At 45.8% G+C, this 9,879-nt stretch overlaps 1 protein-coding gene across 1 annotated transcript; it reads right to left on the bottom strand.

Annotated features, from left to right (window-relative positions):
- Positions 1–721: 721 nt before the first annotated feature.
- LOC119406309 (myosin-10-like) lies at positions 722–6,071 on the bottom strand. The gene is made up of 2 exons (XM_037673045.2): positions 5,778–6,071; positions 722–3,505 (listed from the first exon to the last, which is right to left on the bottom strand). The coding sequence occupies exons 1-2, from the start codon at positions 6,069–6,071 to the stop codon at positions 1,589–1,591; spliced, it is 2,211 nt and encodes a 736-aa protein (XP_037528973.1). The 3' UTR covers positions 722–1,588.
- Positions 6,072–9,879: the final 3,808 nt, after the last annotated feature.

Raw genomic sequence — 9,879 nt, 5'->3', positions numbered from 1 at the left:
ACACACAGACGAATTTTCAATCGCAGATTTCACATAATCAGAGTATAGCCTATTAAAAAGACACTAAAGAGAAACAATGAATTCGTTTAGATTGACAAAGTGTGCTTGGAGAACTCTTGTGTAGTTTATTTCACAACCATAGGTTCATTATTACAGGAGAAAACCAAGTTCAAAATTTCATTTTTAAATTTGGCGCCGAACTTTGTAATTCGTGATGTAAAAGGTTTCAAAGAGCATTTAACGTAATTTGGTGCCACTGGCTCGACGAAATTTCCACAAACTCATTATGCCAAGTCTCTGGCCCCCCCAGAGGACAATGTACTTCGATTTAACCGATTAGGAAACTCCGATTCCCATATACACCCATAGATGTCATAAATGACTTGGTCTCGGACGATGCGGTAGCCGCACAATGAAACGAGGAAGGTAGGCTCGAGCGTGAATAGGGCCTAAAGTTACTGTAGCTTGAGCTGGTAAGGCCGGGGATGTCACACCTCTTTTCACGTGCATACCTACTCCATGAATAACTTAAACACAGGCACCCACACAAAGTCCCAAAATGTCACAGAAAATCGCGAACGCAACACAGGAGAACCACTGCTCCGTTTTTTCCGCACATTTCACACCGGGTGGAACTGGGTAAGTTTTTATTTTTGAAATTCTTCGAAGGCCCGATCGCATGCATGCAAGAATTCACAATTGAACTCATAAATTGGGCGTGCACAGGATTTATTTTTATTTGTGAGATATGAGCAGTAAACAGACAAGCGCAAGTTTCAATACAATCGTAAAAACAAAGAAATGAGCGTACAAGAATGAAAGGCCCTACCTACATATAGCAAATGTCACGTTGGTGAGATGGATTCACAGAAAAGTGTTATAATGCGTCAGGAAACAACTGGCTTGGTGCTACGCTTTATTGGAGCACATTTAGGTACACAATATTTTCCTTTCCTAACTCTTCTTCTCATTTGAATTGCCTCTCTTGAACACTATGGGTCGTTTGCGGTCTTTCCACCGCCGTGGCAACGCAGTATGATAAGCTCGAAGACTTGAGGAATGACACAACTTGACTTCCTTGGCCGTTAGGCGGCTTGGTCGCTCGTGCACTTTATTCACTAAATTTATATTGCACACTATATGTTGCAATATAGCAGATCTTGCATTTATGCCCAGATTATTAGGTTGCCATATCGCAAATCATGTTTGACGATCTCATACATTTGTTTTAAGAATGTAGGCAGTGCATCTGCATTAACTCAGAACACTCCAGCGAATCTTTCATTAGTTGTCGTCTAAGCAAAGCAGTCACTAGCACAGTAGCTCCAAAAGCAAGCAGTTAAAGCCATTTTTAAGCAATGGCTAGGTACACGTCGTTGCAAGCTCACATCGTAAGTAAAAACTTAAGCAGACATTGTTTTCCCACGACTTAATCGAAATATTAAAGCGTATCAGCTAAACTGGGGATGTACAAAGGGACATGAAGACATGTGAAGGATACTCGTCCTAAACTGCAAACAACTACATCAAATGAAAGTGTGTGCATTGACTAGAAGTCCATGGAGCACAAGTGGCTTCAGCGTTGCCCTTAGGAAAAATTAAACATCAGCTTTAGTTTTCCATTTTTCGTGATGAAGCCTCCAAGAAGGTTTTCCCGTTCGATCTCAAAGTCCGCACTTAGATGAGAAGTGCTCTCTTCGCTACAGTTCTTGCATTGCTCTTGGTGAACCTTCTCAAAATCAGTCTCTGTTTGAGAATGGTGATGCAGTGCCTTTAGCGTGACTTCGCTTGTGCGAGAATTTCCCGAAAAGTCAACGAGGTCTACATGAACTTGGATGGCACTCCTATCAGAGCGAAACAGAAGCTTCATGTATACATCCCTGTATATCCATTGATTCCATCCTACGAGGTCGCTTGGCTTTTTTCGGGCTTTGTTCAGGGTAATACGAACCCAGAATGCAGCATTGTTGCTCGGCAGGCGCCGACAAGGACGCTCGTAAATTTCATAAACTGCTGAAACCCATGGCTCACCACGATCCCGGTTAATCTGCTGGCGTAATAGTTCCAGGGTGCTCGTTATTTCGTGGGAAAAGCTGTCCAGCTTCCGCAGGATAATCCGCTCTTCAATGCTGAATCGAATGATGTCTGCATCACTCCGAGGGACCACAGCCGACACTCTGTCTCTCTGTGAAGACTGATAATTCAGCTGCAAAGATTCTATTGTTCTTTGTAGAAACCGCACTGTCTTTTCGAGTCTCGAAGAGACATTGCCTTCAACCCTGGCAACTTGTTCTTTCAGCTCCCTTTCGGGTCCCCTAAGTGCATCTACCTTATTTTGCAAGGCATCCACAGTTTTCGCCAGTTCCCGTTTTAAGTGGTCAAGGTCGGACACAGTTTTTGGTATTAGCCTTAACAGTGCATCGAGTTTGCGGTTCTGAATCCTTGACAGTGGATCGCTGCACTGATGTCGAACGAATGCCTCCGATTCTTCCAGACCCGCACTCATTGGTTGAAAATCAGTCGGGTTTCGGAGAAGCTGCAGTGTGCCCATGTGCCTTGGATAAATATTAGCCTCAACTCTACTCACCTCTTCCTTGATCCTCGATTCAGAGTCCCTAAGCGTACTTATCATATCTTTGAACAACGTGTCCAATTGTTTCTTAATTTCTTCGGAGCATTCAAGTGAATGTGCAATTTTCTGCTTTTGGGAGGCATCATGCTTCTCTAAAAGTGCAACCAGTTCGTTCACTCTGCTCTGAACTGTGGACAGAGATCCACTGCACAGATCTGTGATGAACGTCATCAATTCTTCTAGACCCGCATTCAGTCGTTGCGAATCAGTCGATCTCTGCAGGGACTCCAGCGTCTCAGTGTGCCTAGAAGAGCGATCAGCCTGAACTTTTTTCATATCTTTAAGCCTACATTCAGAGTCTCTAAGCGCACGTGCCAGTGGCTCGGATCTGGAGGCATCGTGCTGCCTTAAATTATCAACAGACTCGTTCGCTTGGCTCTCTACTGTTGACAGGTTATTACTGCACTGGCCTCTGATCAGTGCCTTTACTTCTTCTAGACCCATATTGACTCGTTCCGCAACCATGGAGGAGATGCTCACCTGGATGTTTTCCATAAAGTGTAGACAACTATCCTCAAAAGTGGTGACTGCTCTGCTGAAGTCTTGCAAACGCGCAGAGTCAGAGGTTTTATTTAGTTCCAGGAGTTCGTTCACTTGTCTCATAATGGTAGACAACGGGTCTTTTGTTAGGTTAGGCTCTTGCATGTTAAGTTCTGCACCACTTGCGCAAGAAGCGCTCTGGGAGGACGGGGATGATTTCGTACCTCGCAGCCGGATGCACTCGCCAAGATAGTGTGATACCATGCCTCTGTGCAATATTCTTCGTTGGCAGCGTGGACACTGCACAGTGTGGTACTTGCATTCCTTCTCGTAGTGCTGCACTACCTCTTCGATGCTGCCCACAAAGTCGCAGCCGTCATTCAAGCAAAGGGCCTGCAACGTAACCAAAAAACATAAGAATAACATCACTGCTAACGCTAGTACGCTATCTTGTTAGATATTAGCCCGCTGTAGAAATGCAATTAAGGCGCATTCACTGTCGTATGGCTCAGGATTGAGCACATGCACATAATGACACTGGTCACCGTGGTGTTACTGACGCTAATGCGCTCGGCTACTCGCACAAAGCTCGCGTTTTGGATCGCAGCCGCGATGTTTGCATTTCGATGCAGGCGCAATGCTAGGAGGCGTGTACGTAGATTTAGGTGCACGTTAAACAACCCAAGGGTGTTGAAACTGCCGTTGCCCATCACTACCTAGTGCCTCATAATCCTATCTTGGTTTTTTACCTAAAACCTTATAAATAGTCCTTGTGTAATGGTGACAAATTCCCAAAAATGTGTTTATTTATACGTCTCGACATAATTGGAAATTATTATTGCATGCCAAATAAAGTTGTTCTTGCTAATGCTAACAAGTGTCGCCGTTTGCTCGCTTGTCTACCACAACAATTTTTAGTGACCTGCCGCAGGAAGTGAGGTGTTGCACAGCTAAGCACAGGACGCGGGTTCGACTGCCGGCCATGCCGGACGCAATACAATAGAGACGGAAAGGAAGAGCACCCGTGCACTTAGACTTACGTGCACAATAAGCTACACATGATGGTCAAACTTGATTCGGTGCGCTCCAATACACTATGTCCCATAATGACACAGTGAATTTGGGGCGTAAAACCTTATAACTACATTATTTTTTATGATCTGATGTACTGCTGTTCTCAACGATATGTTTGCCGCGCCGCATTCACAATGTCTTATTGGGTCACACCGTAGTGGGAGACTTAAGCAGAGTTTTTACTGCCCTTGACTTTTGTTCACGTGCTCCTGAATATCCTCCTGAATATATACTTTTCGTGTTCCTGAAGTACACTTTTTCGATTTTGCCTCCATCAAAATACGGCCGCGTGGGAAACACCGGAATCTTCACCTGGGAATGAGCACTGAACTGTGATATCTACAAAGAAAAAACGGCGGGTAAGCCGTAGTGCTGTCGCTGTGGTTATTGTGCTGCTGTAGCAACCATTCATGCTACAATAAACATTGCTATGCTAAACATTGTTTTAGTAAATCTTTCGGCCAGCCTTTCAGCGCTCACGTCATCATATAGAAATGGTAGCTGACATTAAGTATCAGATAATGCAAACAAATAATGCTTTAAAGAGTAAAAACATACAGAACCTTCATCCCTTGTTCGCCGATCTATCGTCAGCATCCACCCTACTGATCATTACGGGCAGCACGTGTGGAGACTGAAACATGTGATGGTGTGACCAGAAGGACCAGGAGAACGGGCGCACGCTACCATGTGTTTCAGGAACATGTAAAGTATATTCAGGAGCATACTGACGAGGTTGCAGGATGGTATTGTAAGGATGCAGAAGGGATACGCCATGCGTACAATGTTTACGCGATTGCGACAACTGGTGTATAGATTCGACTGTCGCGCATCGAATGAATGTGAACTTACCAGTGTTCTAGAAAAGTGAATCACATTACTATGCTAGGCGGATAGGAAAACAGACGGAACCCGCCACGGCGGTCTTGTGGCTATAGTGCTCTACTGGTGACCCGGAGGTCGCCGGATTAAATCCCGGCCACGACGACCGCGTTTCAATGGATGCGAAATGCTAGAGGCCCGCCAACTTAGATTCAGGTGCACGATAAAAATCCGCAGTTGGTGGAAATTTCCGGAGTCCTGTACTACGGCTCCCCTCGTAATCAAATGGGGCTTTTGCGACCGAAAACCTCAATATTTATTGTTATTATAACGGAATGAAATGGTGAATGCGCATTCACAAAACTCCTGTATGCGCGAGCGCCTCGCATCCAGGAAGTGAAGAGAGTGAACTAAACACACAGTAGAAGGAATGCCTTGAAAGCCTGATTGGCAAGGCAATAGCTCGCGGTAATATTCATTAGTTTTAAACTGCACTGCCTTTAGGATCGCCCCACAAAATCTACCAGTCGATGGACCCATAGTTGTAACCGAAAAGCCTGGGTGGAAGTACAGTCAATAAAATCTGACAATAAAAAGCTCCATAGGCTATCTAGGAGACTGCGCTTTCAATGAGTCTTTTTCAAGTGAAGGTTAAAAATATGAAATAAACCTTTCCGCAGCAAGCTGTTTCGAATGTTCTGATCAGAAACGATTTCTTGCCCTAACGATGATTTTCCGTCACCATAAAGCATAGAAGCAATCGTATTACCTCCAAGTTACCAGCTTCCTTGGCAGGCAAGTTGATCTTCCTGCAGGGTCGATCTTTGATTGCCACGTTGCAAAGTGGACACACAGAGCCGTTAACTTCAACAATTCCGCTGTGGCAGGAATCGCAGAAACAATGCCTGCAGGGCAGCACGACTGTTCGGTTGGGAACAGTGCGGCAGAGCGCACAGATGAAGAATTGTCGGTGGACCTCCTTAAGACGGATCGGTGGCCAGTTCTCTGCAGCGGCAACTTGCCCGCTAAAGATATGCACCACCCTTGCTCCCGGGTCTGCCATGGTAAGTGCTTGAGTTGGTCTACCATGCACTGACAGAAAGAAGCTGCTGCCACTGGCGGGAGGAATAGCTCGGCAGCACCGATAAAGCTGGTGGTTGTGGCAAGGAGGAATCTGCAATATCCTCCCAACTCTCTGTCCCTTCTCCTCTCCCCTCAACGCTGTTGTTGCTGCCATCGCGTGCCCGTCGGCTGCGTCGCTCTGGACTTCCTTTACAATTTCCTTTCCACATTGTTGCAATCCGTCGAGACGATAAGCGTACGCACGTGCATTGAGTCATTCAGGGCAATGGGGCGGGACGAAGATTCCAGGCAGAATGACTAGAAGCGTATCGTGCGCCACGAAACTATAGAAAAGGTACAAAAATAAAGACACATGGAGAGTTGATGATGGTGGTGATCCTTAGAGGAATCGCTGTTAGAAAGGTAGTGGCTACAAATTGTAGAAAGAACCGCAGTTGTACCATTCTAAATCAGTAGAAGCTCGACATTTCGGACATTTCACTCGGATGGTTAAAACAGTGCACAAAGATCAGACCTCAAACGCCGCCAGGACTTGGCCAACCAACAAAGTCGGTCATGTTGCCAGGGGCTTCAACCGCAACAGACGAGAATAAATTCGAGAGTTGAACACATTCCCCGTGCTTTTGCAGCGAATCTGTACGTGACTAATATTGAGCATTTCATAGCGTCCGGAGACAAGAAGAAGGGGTACTGACACAGAAATTGTCGTCTGCCGTTTTTCTGCGTCAAACGAAAGGCCAAGCCCTCAAGAGCCTAGAAAATACACTGCTGGGCGTGAGTGCACCCTGAAAAAGTAATTACAGTATGTTTTTAAAAACTAGTTTCGGTTCCTACTGTACCCTGACGTCAAAACTCTGTATGAGCTTCTCTTCACGTGCTCGCGCAAGATATCGTAACGTTTCCTCAGCCGCTTCCCACAGTGGCTCTGTTGGTGACGCACAATCGTCCATTTTGAAGTTTTGGTGACGCAAAATCGGCCATTTTAGAAGTTTTTGTTACTGACCTTATCACAACTAGCCAGACTGCTGCGTGAAGTCACCAGAACTAGTCCTGTAGCCTGACGTCAAGCTAGTGTCGATGTCGGTAGGTGCGCCTTGGGAAAATTGACCTTAATATCAAAAGAAAATATCTCATCAGCATTTGCTGAGTTTCAGATTTGCTCAGAGCCGTCTCTGTACACAGCGGATTTGCATGGCAGAGAAAACTCACCTCCGGAAATTGATGTCAGTACCCCTTTAATGTTCCACTGATGAAGTTGAGGAGAAGGATTGCAGTTGCGTAAGTTCCTGTATAAGCAGCAGGTGCACAATGGGATGGGAGGATTATAAGCGAGATAATTCACAACCACCCGCTTGCAAAACTAAGCCACAAGAAAATCCGTAAGGATTTCTCAGAAAGAAAAGCTTCTTAGTACATATGGTTAACCATCGAAGCTGAAGCGTGCGGCCCCGGTGTTTAGCAGTGGGTTCATCTCGACATTGTATTGAAGCCTTTCTCATTTATTGATATGGTTTGAACGGCGAAATCCGCCGGTCTTTGATGATGACGAGGATGACGCCGAGGAGCTTGTTGACGTATATCGCACACGCCTCAGGGTCATTGTTTTAAAGTTCGACGCGTTCGAGAAACGCCATCTTCTGCACGAACCAGCGTTGCGTGTCGTCGCCATGTACCCTGATGCGTTTGAGCAGCTTTTCTGTCGCGCGAGCTGCGCCTGTAGCGGTCGCCTCTGGAACTAAGGTTACGCTTACGACGCGGGACTTTGCCCCAGCTTAAGAACCTGGCGAGCCAGCTCCTAAATATTCTATGCAATCCCCCGGTCGTGTGGAAAAATCTTTTGATCGGAAATAACGACATCCAGGAGTCTGAATTGAACGTTGATGTGGAGGTTCTTTCTTAGGACAGTACGACCGGGTCACTCTGATGTAAAAGGAGCTTTGAGTCGTGTTTAACTCTCGAGACATTCTTTTCTGCTATATGATAAGATACGTTACTGTGTGCATCTGATGTAGTGTTGCTTGAGGCACGCCCCTCTGCGTTGCGCTTTTTGCCTTGCCTCTGCGCCTTCCTGCACCCCAAAGGTTCTATTAAGCGTGCCTTCTTGCAATGAATGAACTTGAGTAAAGCTTCGTCTGTGCTGGAGGAGTTAGCTGCCGGCCTTACTTGGTATAGATGGCCTACACTGACGTCACTGAAACAGCCACGTTGGAGCACCAACACGGTGGGACGCGAACTTTGTGACGTCACGTTAGTGTAATCAGTACATCGCATGCTGGTTCCTTCGTTACTCATGCACCGTGGCCCAATAACGTTCCAGCGATGTCGTTATCACAAGGAAGCAGGTTATCAAAAGGAAAGGGGGGATGCGCGTGATGTCGCCAAGTGTGTTCAGGATAGCGGTTCTTATCAATCTGCTATGACTCCGTACCATGCCGTGCGCCCACTGTGGTGATCAGTGTCGATCAACAGCGGAAAAGGTTACACGCAACCTACCAATCAGTGACGAGGCTGTCACTTTCTGCTCATGAGCACGTGCTGGCGAGTTCGATACTGACCCTCCAAAGCTTCCTTTTAAAAGTGACTTTACTGTGTAAGCTCTGTTTTGTCATCCGTAAATGTACAAGCTCTCGATTGGAACCTATACAATGAATATCAGTTTCGGCCATTTTGCTTTCACATGTCAGTCCACACTCCCTACGAATTGACCAACTACTTAAGTTATTTCCTCATGTATTTTAATGAAGTAAGGGACGCTGAACAAGTGCGCGAAAAGAACACCGCAAAGAAAGAGCTGTCTCGCTCTCGTATAAAGCGCTAAAAAAAATGACGCTGGACGAGGAAAGGAAACACCAACCTAGCTTTCTTGTAACTGTCTCGTCTTCGAAGTGAGAGTGATGCCAGTGCCTTGCAAAGTTGTTTAGCTCGGCATAGTGTAACGTTGGGCAAGTTGATGCGTAGCTTAACGAAATAATTGTGGCATAAACTGAAAACGTGTGAAAAAAAAAAACCAGGGGAGACAGTATGGGGCACCAGACTTTCAACTAGTTTGATTTTCCGCACATCACCGAAATATATATAGTTTCAGAAATGCACCCACACAGAGGGCGCACCGCATACGAACTATCACACAGGCCAATAAACACAAACTATCGCATAGCGCTATAAAAAGACAAAGCCTTCACAAGACAGAGAACTACTTTGTTGGATATCTCATTCTCATGGACAGAATGGGCGCAGTACACGTCGTAGTGCTACGAACACATCGGCACCTTTTCCATTAGCACCTTTAACACAACAGTGAGCCCACCACCCGAATCATAGAAACTAAAATAACACGACTGATAAGAAAACAGATTGCAGATATAATACACACAAACGACCAATGAAATCAACAGATAAAAATTCGGCGGATCCCACGTACAGTGGGAGTCGATGTTATGCGAAGCATGCGGCGGGAAGGTGAGTGTTGCGTAATTTTTTTTTGCGAAACGTTACAAAATGACGCTAAAGATTTGTATAAATTTTATACGCACACATATATGTTGAAGTGCCGCATATGTGTTATATAACCAGTTGTTTACAGTTGGGTAACGCTGCCAACGGCAAATCGGGGATGCATCGGTCATTTCGTCGACAAATTGCCTGTCGATAGAGCCGGCGACATGTCGGAAACTGAAGTCATCGTTTGCGTTGGTGAGTTATAGGCCGTCAAGGCCGGTAAGCCTGGATAGTGCTACGTAGACCAGCATCAGTGAATGGCACTTGTATTCGTAGACTACCTGGGCGTA

The sequence above is a fragment of the Rhipicephalus sanguineus genome, chromosome 10 (assembly GCF_013339695.2).
Source record: "Rhipicephalus sanguineus isolate Rsan-2018 chromosome 10, BIME_Rsan_1.4, whole genome shotgun sequence".
Classification (NCBI taxonomy): domain Eukaryota; kingdom Metazoa; phylum Arthropoda; class Arachnida; order Ixodida; family Ixodidae; genus Rhipicephalus; species Rhipicephalus sanguineus.
Note: the sequence above shows the minus strand (reverse complement) of the source record. Positions and strands in the feature narration are given on the sequence as shown.